Raw genomic sequence first — 18300 nt, 5'->3', positions numbered from 1 at the left:
TCTTTATTTCTTTAAATATTTTTTCTGTACTGGCTGTCCTTTGGGGATTCCAGTTACACATTAGACAGCCCTGAGGTTGTTCCCCATCTTACTGTCACTGTGTTCATTTTCCCTCTATTTTTGGGGGAGGCGGGTGGATACTGGGTATTGAACTCAGGGGCACTCAACCACTGAGCCACATCCCCAGCTCTATTTTATGTTTTATTTAGAGATAGGATCTCACTGAATTGCTTAGCACCTTTGCCATTGCTGAGACTGGCTTTGAACTTGTGATCCTCGTGCCTCAGCCTTCTGACCTGCTGGATTACCGGAGTGCACCACCACACCTAGCTTCTCTATATGTTTTATTTAGGGTAGTCTTTTTTTTTTTTTTTCCTTTGGTGGTGTGAGATTGAACCCAGGGCCTTGTGCATGTAAGGCAGGCACTCAGACAACTGAGCTATATCCCCAGCCCTTTTATGCTTTCAAGTTCACTAAGCTGTTTTCAGGATTCCAGTCTACTTTTGTATATAAAATGTAATTAAAACTTTTTGTTGTCATCTGTGTCATTTCTATCACTAAAGACTATGCCTGTTTCTCTTGATTTGGGGGTTTTTGTTATTTTTTCCCTATCTATTAGCTGTTATATTTTATTACTTCTTTGTATGCTTAGTTATTTTTGCTTGGGTACCAGTCCTTGGTAATTTTATTCTGTTGGTTGTTTATGTTTTGTACTGTTGTTACAGTTCTTTAGATTTCATTGAGTTGTAGTTAAGAAACTTAGAAAGCATTTGATTCTTTTGGGACTTCCTTTTTAAAAAACTTTTATTAAACAGAACCACAGTAGTTTTTAGTTTAGGACTAATTTTCCTCCAGATATGGACCTAGTACTTTTCTAAGTACTTTATCCAGTACCCAGTGAATTATGTTTTTCTACTCTAGTTGGTAGTAACTTTTAACTAGTTTTCAGCCCTGTGTTAACCTGTATGATTGATTCCTCTGTTCTTTTGAGGCGGTTCTTTTGCCAGCTTGAGATAATTCCCCCATAATGCTTGTACTAAGCAGTACTGGCTCAAGACTGCAGAAACCCTCTCCAAATCTCTAGAGTGTTTTGTCTGTAATTCTATTCTAATTCTCTAGCCGGCTTACTCTAGCTGCCTTCAACTACCCTGACTCTCAGCTCCACTTCTTCAATTTATAGAAGTTTTTGTGCTCCACCTAGCCAGGCTTTTTCTCCCTTCATTGTAGCCTGAAAACTCTTTCAGTCTCTAAACAGGGACTCCCTTTGATTCTTCTCTGTCTGAAAACCAGGGTTTAGTAATCTTTGTTCCCTTTTGGGGGAAGGGTGTTCTACTCTTACTCTTAGTTAGAAGTGGAAGTCACTTTGTTTTATAAAATTTTAAGTTGAGAAAGTGGGTGAGAATCACATTCCAATATAGAGAAAAAGCTTTTGTTCAGTATTCAGTCAAGGTTTGGATATTTTCTGTTGTTTATGTAATATACAAAAATATCAAACCTGATCTTAGTACCAAAGGTCATTTGGAAAGAAATAGAAATCAGTATAGATCATTAAATAAAGTTTGAATCATAATAGAGACATCACAGCCCTGATTTCATTTGGAATAAAGCAAAATATTATACCATTTACTTTGAATTCCCTCCTTCTAAGATTTCCTCAGATCTACAGGCCTGTAAATTCAGTGGTCAAAACATTGGACCATATCACTTGAATCCCCTCCTTCAAAATTCCCTCAGATTTGTAGGCCTGCCTGTAAATTCAGTGGTCATTCATCATCCCATCTAAGGTAATAATTTTATTAATTAATATTTCTTATTTAAAAAATCTGTTATACAGCATAGAATAGGATATTATCTCTATTATTTAATCTGGCTCAGTAAATTGAACACAGTATAGTAAAATGCTAATGAAAATAGGAAAGTATGTTTTCAGGGGTATAAAAAGGTAAGGAAATTGCTAGGAGAGAGCCTTGTGGCTTATGAAATTTTAAATCCTTTATGTTAAGATAAATGTACTATGATAAAGCTAGGAAAATGTGATTGTTAGAGTCAAGACCCCTGAGTTTGAGTCATTGTTCTCACCTTCTGACCTATCACTTTGGGCCAGTTATAGACAATCTTTGAAAAGCTGTGTTTTTAAATAAGAGAATGAGATTGTTTAAAGATGATTTATTTACTTTCGGAAAATATTTCAGTTAAAAAATATAGAAGGAATAAGGAAAATAGAAAATCACCGTTAGAATACCATAGTAATAGGTGTTGCAAGCAATATCCATGGATGAATGTTATAATTAGGGGGCAAAAATTTAACGACAGTTAGACTGCATGCTCTCAGAGTACTTCTTCAAAACATTATTTTAAAAGAGAAAAAAATAGCAATGTTGAGAAAATTAGTAAATATATCACCTTAACCAACATCCAGGTAACATTACCTGTAACAAGAAATGTTAATATCATGTGCTCACATATTGGAGTCTATTGATTGTATATGATGCATATAAGAAGGGCATACCTGTGTGGTGACGTGCCATTAAAAATGGATAACTTCAGTCTTGTTATGGGAAAACATCAGACAAATCAAAATTGGGGGACATTCTACAGTGTATTTGACATGACCTCGATGTTGTGAATGACAAGGAAGTACTTGAGTAAAGTCTCAGGTTGGAGAGTACAAAGGAAATGACACTAAATATAAGTGGTCGGTGAAAGGGCTAATTTTAAATAGGCGGGGAAGTATAGACAGGGAAATTCTTACTGAGATGATTCCCTTGATACCTGAAGTGAGTGAGATAGAATAGAAAGCCATATGGATATATGTCTAGGGAAAGAATACTTCTAGAGGATACAGCAAATACAAAGACCTGGAGACAGGAATATACCCCCGTGTTTGATGATCAACAAGAAAACCAATGTGGTTGGAGCACTGTAAGAGAAGGGGAGAATTAGAGGTAACAAAGGGTAAGGTCAGTAAGGTCTTTGAGGCATTGATAATGGTGCAGTATTGTGATGTTTCACTATTGTGAACATCAAATGGATAAAGTACGTAAAAGTCTAAAGTGTTAGCATCTAGCACTTGTGGTAGTAGATGCTCAATAAATGTTTTTGAGAATTGATTTATATGGTAAGATGTTTAGACATGTTTTAAAAGAAAGTCCCATGTTTCCTTGCTGAAAATACTTTTCAATTTTGACTGCTTCATACATAACCAGGATTCTGATACACCAGTGTATTTTTAAAATATAAACATTTTAAAATAATATGTCACTTTTGATAATATCTATTTATGCTATTGAGTTGATATTGTCTTGAAATAACTGAAATAAGCATCTATTAATTTTAGTATTTATAATAGAATTTGTTTTTCTATGAATCAAAATATTTACTTTTTATATTATTAAACAAAGTTTATGTTTTTATAACTGATTAGGATTGGGGAATGTAGCTCAGTGGTAGAACACCTTTTTAGTGGGTATAAGGCCCTGGATTTGATCCCCATTACTGCCACAGAGAGTGATGGAGAATAACTTGGATATTTCATTCAAATCCTATATTCAGATTTTAAAAACCTTTCTTTGAATTTTTTTCTTTATCATTTAGTTTGATTCAAGTGCCCCTCTATCGAATGGTCTTTATTTCTTTTTATCAGTGTAAAGCACTTAAGAAATTAATTTCTTCCCAATAAATATACTTTTATAAAAAGTTATCTATTTTTTTTAAAAGTTCACTTGTCTATTTTTAGAAAACATATCCTGTGTGGTCGCTTTTTGCTGGATGATGGTGTTAAAATGTGTGCAAATCTTAGATTTAATGTTGAGTACTTAGGAGAACAAGAGACTATTTAAAGAGTGGATAGGCAGAATAATTGAACAGTTGTCTTAACATGTTTTCATGATGGCCAGGTAAGCCTATCCTTGCATTTTGAAAAAGTGTGCAAGTTTATAGAGAGAGCTACCTTTAAAAAAAAATTATTAGTACTTTGAATTGGTCTGCAAGGTGATATCGGGGTTGGGTAATAATGAGAAGTGAACAGGGAGTCATAATGTTGAAACTGGACATTCAGATCTTTATAGCATGATTTCCTTATTTTTCAAAGAGCAGAAGAATCCCATCGTTTATCATGTTCTGGTTGGACTCCTTTCTTATCGTTTGCTGGAGTTTGAACTTCAGAGCTATGGTGTCAACCCTGCTGTAATATCTCAGGGGAGCTCCTAGTGTGGGGCTGGTGCCATGGCTCACCCTCCAACCTTTCCTTCTTCACTTCAGCCTCCAGCTCTGAGCTTTCCAATCCCCAGAGTAGCAAATGTTGAAAGAAGTTGCACAGGTAAGTATGTGGCGGGAAAAGCTGGGGGAAACAATGCTACTGTTGTCAATATTTGAGGGTGGATATCGGGCCATTTACCAGTGAGCCAATCTTGTTAGTTTAGAAATAATAATGTATTTTAAAAATTTTTCTTCATAAAACTATCTCATAAATTATTATATAAAAATCTAGTGCTGCAAGAAATAGTTTTAATTTTTGTTAATATGCAATAGGAAAAAAACTTACACTGAGTACACCATTAATACTATAATACAGAAAAAGGTTGTTAGATTTAAAAAACAAACAAACAAACAAACAAAAAACAAAAAGAGTATAACAGAACCTGAAAATTCATGTTCCAGAAAAGAAGCTAAGAAAATTAACTAGGAAAAGCATAAATCCATAGATTACAATTCTGTCTTATGAAATGAGGTCCTGGAAGTGGCATTTTATTTTCCTTCTACTAGCTTTAAACATGCTGTGTTTTTTCCAGAGGTATTAGGTGACTGTGTTTTAAAATCTCTATAGGAATAGATATTTCAGACATCTTTTTTTTTTTTTTTTTAAAGTTTTGACAAGATAACTGGGGCATGTCTACCAATCTCTAGGCTTGAAGTTAACAAAACTTAGTATAGATGCAGTGAAGACACAGTATCTGGTACAGACAGTACAGTGAATACCCGTTGAATGAGAGAATACATTTACCAAATCCTCTGTGTATGTAAGAGAGACAGAGAGAAAAGGGGGGAGGGTGCCAACACTCTGGCATTTATTGATTTCTGCCTGTACAAAAAATACTAGCATTACAGATTTTTTCCCTGAAGTCATAATTTTTAAAAATAATTTTATAGTAATATAGACTGGGTCTTCACTACCTTACTTATTGTTACTATATTTGAGGCTCTTGCTTCTCAGAAAGCTTTTAAAATTGAGTTTTTTAGCTCTCCCAGATCTAGTCCATGTAATTTATATTCATAGTCCATGTAATTTATATTCATGCTTTGTAGATTTTGTTCATATAAGAAGTCATTTGGAATTGAACACAAGTAAACAGATTGTTAATATGGCCTGTGATTTCTAAGATTTCTTCAGAGTGTATGAGATTGGAACACCAAGTAACTAGCATTTAGAGTTTAGAAACAGGACCTCAAAAGATAGAATTCTCAATAGTTCCGTGTTTCTAACTAATTGTGGCATTTTAAATTTTACTGACAGCCTTGTAGAAATATATAACCCTCAGCAAAGTGGACTGTAGATCCATTTTTAAAATCTACATTCTAAATCTCTCTTCCCTCTTTTTTTTTTAAGACTAATCCTTCTTTTAAAGATTGATTTAAAAAATGTACATCATTAGAATATTTCCTTTATGCTTAGAGGATTTGTTTATATTTTAAACTTACAGATTTGTCTACTGTTACATGTCCTTCCACTTGGGTTTTATAATTTTATATTCTAATATATATAAGAAGAAAATACTACGTTAATTTTAGTCTCTAGTATTAGTTTTCAACTCTTATTTCTGTTTTATTATAAATACTAGTTATAGTTGATTATTTAGTTGGTATATGATTGTGTATTTTTTCCCCCTGTGGATTCGCACTTTTTGGTGTTTATAACTTGGTTAAAATGGTGCACTTACCTTTTAAAGCTTATATGTTGGTGATTCAAATTTCATTCTGAATAAGGCTTACTGGTATGGAGAAACCACAAAATCTATATTTTCAAGTTGAAGCATGTGTTAACAAACCTTCCAGATCAAAATCAGATTGATAGGGAGCACTTATGGAATTTTGGTAACACTGTTCAGAGGATTTGTGGATTTTAGGGGTGCATATTAAGGGATATGATGTACATAGTTTTAAGGAGTATCATTTGAGCAAACAGTTTCAGACATCAGATTGCAGTTTTTGTATTAGGAAGAGTGATGTCTCTTATCTTTCTGTCTCCCTCGCCCTCTCCTATCTCTTTGACACAGGCCACCGTGTTTTCTTGGATGAGCCTTCCAGAAATGTATAAAATATTTCTGTAACCCTTGGAGAGGACTCTACCAGGATACTTACCTACTCTCCAAAGTAATGATTGTGTTTTTCCAAAGTCATGTTTCCTGTATGTCTACCCGTTAACTGCTTTCTGTTATTATTCAAGATGGCTTTTATTGCTTATTTATTGGGCATTCTGCATTTTCTCTAACTTTGGCATGCATCACTTTTATTTGTTTTTATGTTATTTGATTTGGTGAATTTAAAAATTCTATATTTAAAATTTCTCTTAGCATCTTAATACTTTTCTTGGTCCATTCTAAGCAGTCATGAAATATTCATTATATATTTATCATATTAGAAATATCAGACTCTACAATATTCTGGAACCAGGAAGACTTTTGAGTACTATCCTTATGTGAAAAGAGAAATCATTTGTTCTTTTTCTAAAAATTTCCATGTGTTTAAGGTCTTTGTTCTCTAAGAAGCTAGTTTTTTTTTTTCAGTGCTATTAGTTGCCTTTTTCTCCTTTTCTTAAATCCATTTCCTTCCTTCTGTCCTTCCGTCCTTCCTTTATTTTTTAAAGTTTTTTAAAGAAAGAATTATTTAAATACTGTGAATCAGAATAGGCAGCTCAAAATTCTACTACAAAGTGTTAAAAATTCCTACAATTTTCAGGTTGAAAGTAAGATTTGATATAGGCATATTCTAGTTCAATACAATTTGGGCAATGATGAAAATCTAGTTAGATATTATGGCTCCTCATGAGTAGTTTGAATTGTTAATGTTATTACCTCTTGGTAAAGTTAGGTAAATATTATTACATTGCTGTGATTTTTAATTAGTTTCTGCTTACTTTGTAGACAAGAGAAAACTTGTGCAGGTATAATAAGAAAGTATTGATACTGAATATAGAATTGTGAGGGACAATAAAAAGTTAAATTCTGTAGTAGCAATCAAAATAAGTTACTAAAATATTTCTATTTGGAAAACAGAACATTTTCCCCTTCTTCTCAGGCCACATATAACTTGCAGTTGGCACTCTATCCTTTATAATGCAAAGTGAGTGCAAACTCTTGTAGCTTGAAGGGAAAATTTGGTGCCTCTGAAGAAGTGGAAAGATATTTTCACTGTTGTAAGAAAATTGGTTTTATGATGCGACTCCTTTTAGCAATAAAACTCCTTCCTACATTAGAGAGAGAATCCACAAGAAAAAGTTATTATTAGGGATATGTTCTCTTTTCCAGATGTATCTAGTTTCTAGATGTATCTAACATATTTAATGATAAAGTATTCACATTAATAGCTTTGTAACAAAATTTAGAATTTGCTTATAATCATCCTAATTCCAGTGGAGAATTAAATTATGCTCACTATATTTAGAAAGTACTTAAAAGTGTTTAGTGCTTTTAGAATGTGAAAACAGGATATATGTAATTTTTATTTCCACTTACCTGCAGCCTTCCTGACTTTTTTTTTTTTTTTTGGAGATGTCAGGACTCGAACCCAGGGCTTCACACATGCTAAGTATGTGCTCTACCACCAACCCTAGCTAAACCTCACTCAGTCCAATAATTACTTAGTTGATGGAATAGTACTCTTTCTTTTACATACTTTTATTATAAAATTTCTCTAAAATAGGTAGTCTTATAGAGACTGGCTTTTTGTCTTACATGCCTGTAGTGAATCAATCAGACCATTCTCTTTATTATTTGTCTTATTGACAAACATACAAATACTTGGTTGTGGCATACCCTACTTACCATCATTCACCACAAAACAAATGTTAATTAATTTATGTATATATTATTAGATACATAAAATCTTGGGCAAGTTACCTAACTTATCTGGTCCTTAGTTTTCTCTGCTACAAAACAGATACAATAGTTCTTCTTACCTCATAGCATTAGGATAATTACATGAATAAATTTAAAGCACTTGGAATATTGCCTAGCATATGACCAATAAAGTAATTTTTATTATTGTGTAATTACAGTTGTGATAAAGTATTTTCAATGACTATGTAAAACAGAAGTTCTGACTTAGTGTACAAGTTTCAAAAAGAATGAGAGAGCATTTGAAGTAGAAGCATCACTGGATGCAAAAGCTCTGAGGTGAAAAAGAACTTGTGTTCTAGTAACTAAGCGTGTTCCAAAAGATTAGTGGTTTCAGGGACCTGTGAAAAGAGATGATCAGAGTGAGTATAAGGTTTGTTGATTTGGGAAAGCTATTGGGCAATTTTGATCAGAAGATCCATGAAGATAAGAAAATTTTACTTAAAAACAAAACAACACTTTAGATGATGTGAGAGAGTAGATGTAAGAGGAATAAAGAATAGATTAATAAAGACTTATTTACCCCTGTATCAAAATAAAAAATAGAAAGGGCTTGGGGTGTGACTCAGTGGTTGAACAGTCCTGGGTTTAATTCCTGGTACCAAAACACACACACACACACACACACACACACACACACACACACACACACACACAAGACCTGTTTGTAGACTGTTGGCATGGCAAGTAAATGACAAATAGAGAAAGATACAGATAATTTAATTGAATATTTAGAATTTTATCAACTTGGGTTAATTGTTGAAGATTATAAAGGTTGCAATAAAGGGTTACTAGAAGTCTGTTTGTCATCTAGATTTTTGTAACAAGTCCTTGTCTGCTCTCTTAACTTAGCATTGAGATTCTGCCTACTTTTCCGTATCTTGATACTTTTCTTCTACATGCCTTTGTGTTGGCCTTATTCAAAGTTTTGTTGTTTTGTGGACTTTCTATCACTTCTGAGTCCTTGCATGTTTTCTCTTTTACCAAAGTTTGCTCCCTCTTCCCACTTCACACTTTTTTTTTTTTAAATCAACCAAGGGTTTGTCCCAACCTTACTTCTTTTTATAATACAGCCTTTCTGTTTTCCTCAGAGTTAAATGTTCCCTTAATTTGAGTTTTCAAAGCACTGATAGAAATTTTTTCATTATAATTGGTTGTTTATAGGTTTGTCTCCTGCCTAGCTTGTACTTGTTCGAGACTAGACCTGTTATTTAGTCTTTGTCTTTATTAACACAGATTTTCACAAAATCTATGTAGTAAACTCACAATGTTTATTGAAATATGAAAGGACATTAGTCAAGAGTTTAAAAAATACTGGTCCAGAACTAAAACTAAAATGAAGATAGGAAGAATGACAAAAACAGACAAATGTGAAATCTATGAAAAAAGAATTCTACTTGGTGGATAAACAGAACAAAGTTACTCTGCAAATTAGTCTTAAGTGTTTCTGACAGTTTACTAAATTAGACTTTCTAAGTAGGAAAGCTTAGCAGCACTTTAAAGTATGCTGCTAAAACCTTGAGTTTAGACTGGGGAGTTAGAAAACACCCTAAATTTGCCATTAAGAAAGAACTCTTCTGCCACGGTATGGGTTTCCAGGGAATAGGATTTCATGCTTAACCCAACATTTGATAGTGTTTCAGATAACAAGTAAGATTTCAGAGAAAGTTTCTCTCCAGAGGCCTTGCTGAAGAATATTTATTTTAAAATACTGCCCTTTTTTGGATATAGTCTGAGTCTGTCTTTATATATTCATGTATATATTTTCAAGTTACATTTATAAAGTGTCCTAGTTTTATATCCCTAACAATTTAAAAAGCTCCAGACTTTTCTTCTCATTTTTTTCTTTTCTTATGTCAGTGTCCACTCTTTACCCGTCTTTTCTGAAATTGTTGATTAGATTATCTAAAGTTTGGTGCTTGGCAGTTTTTTTCCCTGTTAGTATTCTAGTTTACTGCATTTGGCTTTGAAATACTATTTTTAAATGTTAAGAATACCATAATTTAGAAATTCATAACTAGTCCAAACTAAACAACGAGGGGGGAGCATACTGGGAAAATTCAGCCAATTTAGTGCTTTCATTTTGCTCTCCCGCGTAATTCTCTCTCCGCCACTTTCAGAGGCCAGCTCTTTTTGTGGAGTCAGGCTGGTAGAGAGGATTAGTATAAGCTATCTTTCTGTGTGCTTTAGAATATGCTGCTTAGTTCTTGTAATCAGGGTTTGGAAGATAAAATGTCTTGATTAAAGGTTTTAAATCTGTGTTCAAAAAATGTTTAGGAGAGATTGCTTTAGGTATATACATTTACCATTCTTTCTTGGTACAATCTCGATTTGTGCTGATTCTTGTCCTTATAATATGGTGTGAGAGTTAAGAGAAGGTTGTCAGTTAGTTAACAAGGTAGGTATAAGCCCTTGATAAGTCATTTGTTCGAAATTGACAAATTGTGCATAGAAACAATTCTAAAATGTTTTATATCTAGTTGAAGAGAAAGTATGAAATATAAAGTATTTAATTATTAGAAAATATAATAAATTATTTAATTTTAACTAGTTTTTTTTTGTGTAGGGTGCGGGGCGTGTACTGGGGATTGAACGCAGGGGCACACGGCTACTGAGGCACATTCCCCAGCCCTGCTTTGTGTATGTGTGTGTGTGTGTATATATATATATATATATTTTTTTTTTTTTTAATTTAGAGATAGGATCTCACTGAACTCCTTAGCAGCCTCGATTTTGCTGAGACTGACTTTGAGCTCTCAATCCTCCTTCCTCAGCCTCCCAAGCCACAGAGATTGTGGGTGTAGTCACCTTTTACTCAAGTGTATTGGCTTAATTTTAACCAGTTCTAAAATCTCCATTTAACACATCAACTTTAATGTATAGCCAGTAATTCAATGTAGTATTGACATATTCCCTTTGAAATCAGTAGAATTTGAGTTCTAGGTACCAAACTTTATTCTTTTTTCGAGAGAAAAATGTGAATACCATACCTTTTTATTTGCCACATTTGATCATTTAAATTGGCTCTTCTTCTAAAATATATCCTTTACCTAGCCACTTCTTACCACTTCTACTGCTGCCTCTATAATATAAGTCATCTTCACCCTCCTAGCCCATTTTCCTGCTTATAGTCTTTTCCCTCCTTAGTCCATTCCTCATGGTGTAAATAGAGTCATTTTTTAAAAACATACTCCCAATTATGTCAGTTTTTAAAAACCAGCCTCCAGATATCTCTTCTTATTTCTCGTCTCACACAGTAAAATCCAAAGTTCCCCAGACCTGCAAGGAACTAAACGATCTGCTTCTTAACCTGTACCTCTGACTTAATTTCCTACCATTCACCATTACTAAATTCATGCTGTTTGAGTCATATACTAAAGGTCTTGCTGTTACCTTCTGAACTGAATATTCTTCAGGTATTTTCCTTGTAGTTCCTTTAGTTCTCTGCTTGTTTTCTTTCCAGCTCCACCATCCCTGGCTATTGTAAAATATCTTCCTACTCTTTTCCAAAAACATCATTCTATGTAAAGGACAGCTCTTTAAAATTAAATTATAACTTTATTAAAACTTGTCACTTTTATTTTTTTTCTTCTAATTTTGCCATAGATCAGAAATCTTTGTCTTATCCCAGAACCCATCTCTGGTCTAAACCTCACATTTGGGAAGCATTCTATTCTTATCTCTCATTTTGCTGAAGAAATATAAAAATAATCGTCATTCTCACTGATACGTAAATTCTGTATTGAAGCACACAAAACAGAAATGAGTTTCTGCATATTCCCTCTCTTGTTCCCTCCTTTCTTCCTCTCCTGCTTTTTTTCCTTTTCTCCTGCCTCCCCACAGTGCTTAAAAAGTCCAATATTACTGAAAGAGGAACATTTCTGAATTTTCCTTTGAGACATTGCATCTTACACAATTTTAAGCATAAAGTTTTTCATTCTATATAGTTACTTTCAGTTTTGGCATTCTAAGAGTCTATAATTGTTTTTAATAATAAAGTTATGCAAATGTTGTCAAAAGAAGAATATACTTTGTATCCATTTGAACTAATTTATGTGTGTAAAATTTGATGAGATATGCTCTAGTATTCACCTACAATTTTATTGTATTATGTATATTTTATGCCCTTTTCCCATGTGTGTTCTTAGAATTAGAGCTCAGTAGTAAAGGTCCTATAAAGAGAATCAAATGTATTCTTGGTGTTTGCAAAACAAACTCTTAAAATTTCATGTATGTTGAGTCTTAATTTGTAAACTATAGCATTATTTTTTGTTTTTGCTACTGTTTCTTTTTTGAATTAAACTCACTAAAGAGCCCTTTTTGCTCCACCTCCCGACCCCCCAGTACTTAGGAGGTTTAATAGCCATGTGGGATTCTAGTTTGGAATGATCTTCAGAATTATATATCATGAGAGTCACGAGAGTCCTCTGCCCAAATATTAAGTACTTATGTTCTAATGAATTAATAGATTCTTAAAAATATCTGTATTTCACACCTAAAAAGATTAACAGTCCCCGTATAGCAATGGTTAAATTGTCCTTAGACTGCTATTCATCTGTACCCCAGTAGCTTTTTCTAAGACACCATTAGGAAGGATTCCTACAAATTTAATAGAGGACTTGAAATATAAAGAAATTATTTGATAGTATGGATGCTTTCACCAAAGTTGCACATAAAATTTGGTCTTTAGTCTGTAGCATGTCAGTTCACCATGTCTACTGGTAAATAATAGTGACCAGAGTGTTTCATTTTGAAATAAGACAAAGGAATTTTTGCTTGTGTCTTTATTTGCAATTGAAGAAGATACTCTTATCCATAATGAGTGTTTAAGTCATACCAAATTTGAGGTGAGATTCCCTTCAAATTTGTACTTTTGAAAAGATGTAGTCACCTTTTATTCAAGTCTTTACAATTTTTCTTCATCACTAGCATTTCACCTTACTCTGAAATTCAAAGTACTATCAGGGAGAAGACATATTGACCTGAAAATAATTTACTTAAGTTGGTTGATAGTTTTGGAAACTTTATAGAGGTCACCTTAAAAATAACCAAATAAATAAAAATTAGCACAGATTTTAGTAATTTTGGTGTGGACTCAAAGTTGCTAGTGTTGGATATGGTAATGATTTTAAAAAATAAGAATAAACAGTAAAAAAGATAAAAATTTATACCACTATGATGAAGGAAAAATTGCCTGCTTATGGGTGGGTACTTGTGACTCAAAATAAAATTCTAGTGTATCACTACATGCTGATTGAAAAAATGCTATCTCAAATTTTGATTGTAAGGAAAGATAATATGCTCTGGAAGACATAATTTTAGAAGTAGATAGTAACAAGACACTAATGTTAAAAGATGCATGTGAAGATTGTGAGTGATGGAATTTAAACTTTTAAAAAGAATCTATGGGAAATTATATTTGGGGTTATTTTTCAAGAGTGATATTAAGTTCCTTAAAAGTAAGCAGAACTCTTGCATGTGACAGGCTTTAAGATTCATCTTTTACATTGGGGACCTAAAACTAATTGTCTAATGGTGTGTTGGTATAGTCGGATTTTATCATAAGCCCATTTAGCCCTAAGTTGTTCTACTTCAGAATCTCAATAGTATTCTCTTAATTTGGAAGGTAAAGCTGTGGACACTTTTCAAAATACTATTCTTGATAAAAATAATATTTTTGTTTAGGTGACAAACAGCATGTTTGGTGCTTCAAGAAAGAAGTTTGTAGAGGGGGTCGACAGTGACTACCATGACGAAAACATGTACTACAGCCAGTCTTCTATGTTCCCACATCGGTCAGAAAAAGATGTAAGTTCATTGTATGCATGTATTTACTCAACCATTGTCTGTTTCTGGGTTCCTGCAAAGCAACATGTAAACTATGGGGTTCTGTGTGGTTGAGTGTTAGGCACAGTGCTAGGCTTTGGAGATACAAAGACAAGTAACTTTGATTCTAATCCGGAAACATATTGCCCTATGGTTCTTACCTTGGGACATGATAGCAGTGTGGTAGGAAGTACTCAAAGACTTAGTGTATACATTGTATGTATGACTTTTAGATCATCTGTTTTTTTGTTTAACATGGGAAGTAACTTTTATATTAAAACTAATGGACACATGGAGAACAGATTTGCATAGATTTGAAGATAAAATGGCAAGCATAAAATGAACAATTTTCTGGCTTTAGGCTTATACCTTAAACAGAGTATTTTTTTTCTCTCTTCATCCTTGGGGATAAAAATGTTTGACACACTGCATTCAGGATATAGTAGATGAGATAGAGACATAATCCCATCATGTGGTTTAGAATACAGTGAAATCATAATTAGCAGATGGGTAAAATTTTTAAAAATAAATTTTTGAATTATATTAGGTCATTTTAAGTTATAATTTAATCCTGTCATACTAGTTGCAGTCGTCTTATATTTTTTACCTATCCAATCCTTTTCCTCTTTCAAAACTTTACATATAACCTAATGAGATTTTTACTAGTTTAAAGCACTTATAATGTTCTAAGGTATGTAACAGTGATTCTCATTTTCTTTAAAATCTATTACTAGTAAATAACTATTTATCATTTTAGAATTTCACAAATTAGCTTGACCTAGGTTTCAGATAGGATTTTAGTTTTTTTGGTTTTTTTAAAATACTGTTTTTTTAAATTGTCATTTTGGAAACTGATCAATTGATTTATTAGGACTCTTTTCAAATTATGTGTTTGGTGGCTTGGTTAATGATTAGTGTGCACTTTAATAGCTTATGGAAGAATGTCATCTAATATTCTGCTTGCTGTTTTCTTACTCTATTTATTATTTGATGTAAATTATATTTGAATTATTATTTACACATGTCTATGTTTAAATGTTGACTTTGTAGATTAAAATTGGGGATGTATATTTGATAGGATTGCAGAAACTGTAAAGCTATGACTTGTGTATTATTGTGATGGTTTAGTGAGATTTAAAGTTTGATAGAAAAATGGTAGTAAAATTCTACAGATTAAAAAGCATTTATTTTAAATTAGGAAGATATGAAGCTTTCAAACAGAAATCTAAAATAGAGCATATGTAGAAGGTAAATTTCAGAGAAATGCCTGTCTTCTAAAAAGCAGAAACACTGCATTTGTGTGAGTTCTAAAATCAGAATTAGTACATGCACTCACATTTATACTCATATATTTTGGTTATCATTTCAATCTAGTTGATTTTCACAGAAGTTACTCATCCTGGTTTACTCTATGAAACTTTATTTTTAACCTTATTAATAAGTAATAAGGTACTATGACGTACCAATTAACAACTTGGATTCTAAAGCAATACACACGTGTTTGATTCCTGATTGCCTGTTAACAAGAATTTCTTCGAGCATCAGTTTCTTCATCTATAAAGTGGTAATAACAACATAGTAGCTACCTCATAAATTGCTGCTGATACTGTTACTTTTTTTCTTATTGTTAAAGACAGGGAAACTACAAATTTGTAAAAGTACAGATGAGGAGAAGAATAAAATTAAAATTACTCATTCTTACCAGGAATAATTTCTAGAATTTTGATTTTATACTTCAAATATCTTCATTAAAAATTTTATAGTTTTTAAAATTTCTAGAACATACTGACATTTTCCACCAGAAATTTTGTACTTATTTTTACTCTCATTACCACTGTTCATTCCTTTAATTTTTTGCTAATAGAGAAAATAAGTTTATTGTTTTAATGTAGATTAATGTCACTAATTTTATGCACAAACACACATAAACACATGGTTGTCTTTTTCTTACAGTTATTGGCCATTTATATTTCTTTGTGTGGGTTATCTATCATTTCCTATTTCGCTGTTGATAATGATTTATTTTCCACATATTAGGGTTAATAACCTCTTGTCATTTGATACAAAAATATTTTTCTGTATTTTTCACCTTTAATTTAGTTTATGGTATTTATAATATTCAGATATTTTTCATTTGACTTCAACGTGATCCCTCAATCTTTTTTGCTCATTTTCTTCTTTTAAATTAAATTTTTGTTTTAACAGATACATGGATAAAATTAGATTAAACGTGTCTCCTCAAATATTTCTGTTTCTTTATGGGATCATAGGATTTTCTAAAACTGTTTCTGTTTTCAAAATATTTAGAAAGACCTTTACTAATAGCTTTTTCTAGTAATTTAAAAACATTCTTCACCTACGGCTTATGTCCATTAGAATTATATTTTGGTTTAAGAAAAATATTTTGGTTTAAGGACTGTATTGTAAGGTTCCAAACATTTTTTCCCTAGTGAAGTTATCCAGTTGTCTCGGCACTATTTATGCTTTATATCATGGGACAGAAAACTTTTACTTACAGTACTACATAGAAACAGCTTTGTGAATTAAGGGACAAAATCAAAGGTATTATATAATCATTTATAATGTAAAACCCATTCTTAGTTTATACATCCTACAAAAACTGTCCGTGTACTGATTTGGCTCACAGGTAGTAATCTGTCCACTCCTGAACCTTTCACTTATGACTAATTAAAATATTCCCTTTAATATATTAGTGTCTTATGTGTCTTATGTGTTCTTGGGTCTTTTTTAAACCCTTGGTCTATTTATCATACTGATTCCATGTCAGAGCTACTATTCCAATTGCTGTAGCTTCAGCTTTAAAGACTATTTTAACATATTAGGTAAAGCCTTATACATCCCTTTTTTCCATAAAAATGTTTTTGACTACTACACATAAATGCCAATGTTTACCTTCCTTAGAAGGATCTCTCCTTTTAATCCTATTCTTTTTGGCTTTTAAAAAGTAGGCTCTGGGGCTCAATTGGTAGAGTGTTTGCCTCTTGTGCACAAGGCTCTGGGTTCAATCCACAGCACCACCAAAGGAAAAAAAAAGTAGGCTTTTATAGTTGCCATTTTCATTGCATCTTTCAGATTGACTTTTACTAATCTGTAAAAAGTATTTATTTCATAATCAACTACCTTACAAAACTCTTTTACTAGTTGTTTTTTTTTTTTTTTAAGCTATTGGGAATGTAGGATTCGGAAGTCCCTACTATATAAGTTTCTATCTCAGCTTCATGATTTACTGGCTGTGTTTAGTAGTGCAAGTTACTCGATTTCTGTTTTATCTGTCTTCTCATTTCTACAATCGGAACAATAGTAGGTGACTCATGGGTAAGGACTGAATGGATAATTATATGTAAAACTTTAAGATGAAGAAATAATTAATATTGCTCTTAATATGATTATTAATAACATTTCATTTGATTCTGTTTGATTTTCTAGGTAAAGTATCTGCAAATAAAGATTATTTTCATTCTTTATAAAAGCTTATAAAGAAAAATATTTTAACATACCAAATAAATTGGACAATTTTATTATTTTTTCTTTTTGTAAGTAAAAAGTATTTTTAATTGTAATTTGTGATAAAGGAAAACTGCTTAGTGGTTGAGTGAATCTTGAAGCCAGTTTAATGAGATATTAATAATAGACTTTATGTGTTAATTTTTTAAATGGGCTGAAGCAGTGGTTTGAGTTAATATTTCTTTAAGTAGAACTCATTCAATAAATATCTTACTCTGATGTCTGCAGAAGTGATAAAAATCAGTATCTTAATGTCACTGAACTATACACTTAAAAATGTTTAATACTTAAAAATCAAAATTTCTGATTTACCTTGTTCATATAGCATAAAAGCTAACTATTGCTGCTTCATCTGTATGACTGTAGAGGCATTTAGGAAAGTATTCTCTCTGATATTGTGTGCTAGTTAAATTGATAAGTAATATTTTTAGAGCTCCTCCTGATTATCAAAGACCTTTTATGAGGTGCCTGTACATTTATGTGACTTTATATAGAATGCTCTATTTGATATTTTGAAATATAAAAGTGATGTTATACATAATACAGATGTTGTTACAATAGTTTAACCAGATTAAGTTAATCACAGGCATATATGAACATATTTTCCTTGTTATAGTTATTGTCTTTTTGGAATCTTTATAAAAATAAAATCCAACCAACTTGTAGAATTTTAAAAATATATATATTTGCAATTTAACTGTTTACACATTTTTACTAGTTTATGAATCTTTGTATAACATTACACATTTTGATGATTCTTAAGCATAACCATTTGAGAAACACAAACTTGTGGGAATCTCTTTTGTTTTAATGAATGGTGAAAAGACAAATGAGATGT

General features: G+C 32.1%; 1 protein-coding gene across 11 annotated transcripts in view; it reads left to right on the top strand.

Annotated features, from left to right (window-relative positions):
• Window positions 1-18300, top strand: part of Cnot2 (CCR4-NOT transcription complex subunit 2) — a 101085-nt gene that overhangs the window by 44257 nt on the left and 38528 nt on the right. For 5 of the 11 annotated variants that reach the window (XM_005328741.4, XM_005328740.3, XM_078053138.1 and 2 more), the window contains one exon: window positions 13797-13919. The exons of 2 other annotated variants lie outside the window; for them this stretch is intronic. In XM_005328741.4, coding sequence (XP_005328798.1) covers window positions 13797-13919 — 123 coding nt within the window. Of the gene's footprint in view, window positions 1-4260; window positions 4319-6272; window positions 6370-13796; window positions 13920-18300 lie in introns of those variants that run through there. 4 more of the 11 variants (XM_078053137.1, XM_013360127.4, XM_078053141.1 and 1 more) reach the window with 4 other exon arrangements.

Source organism: Ictidomys tridecemlineatus, chromosome 6 (genome assembly GCF_052094955.1).
Source record: "Ictidomys tridecemlineatus isolate mIctTri1 chromosome 6, mIctTri1.hap1, whole genome shotgun sequence".
Taxonomy (NCBI): Eukaryota; Metazoa; Chordata; class Mammalia; order Rodentia; family Sciuridae; genus Ictidomys; species Ictidomys tridecemlineatus.
This window is presented reverse-complemented; position numbering and strand designations above follow the sequence as displayed.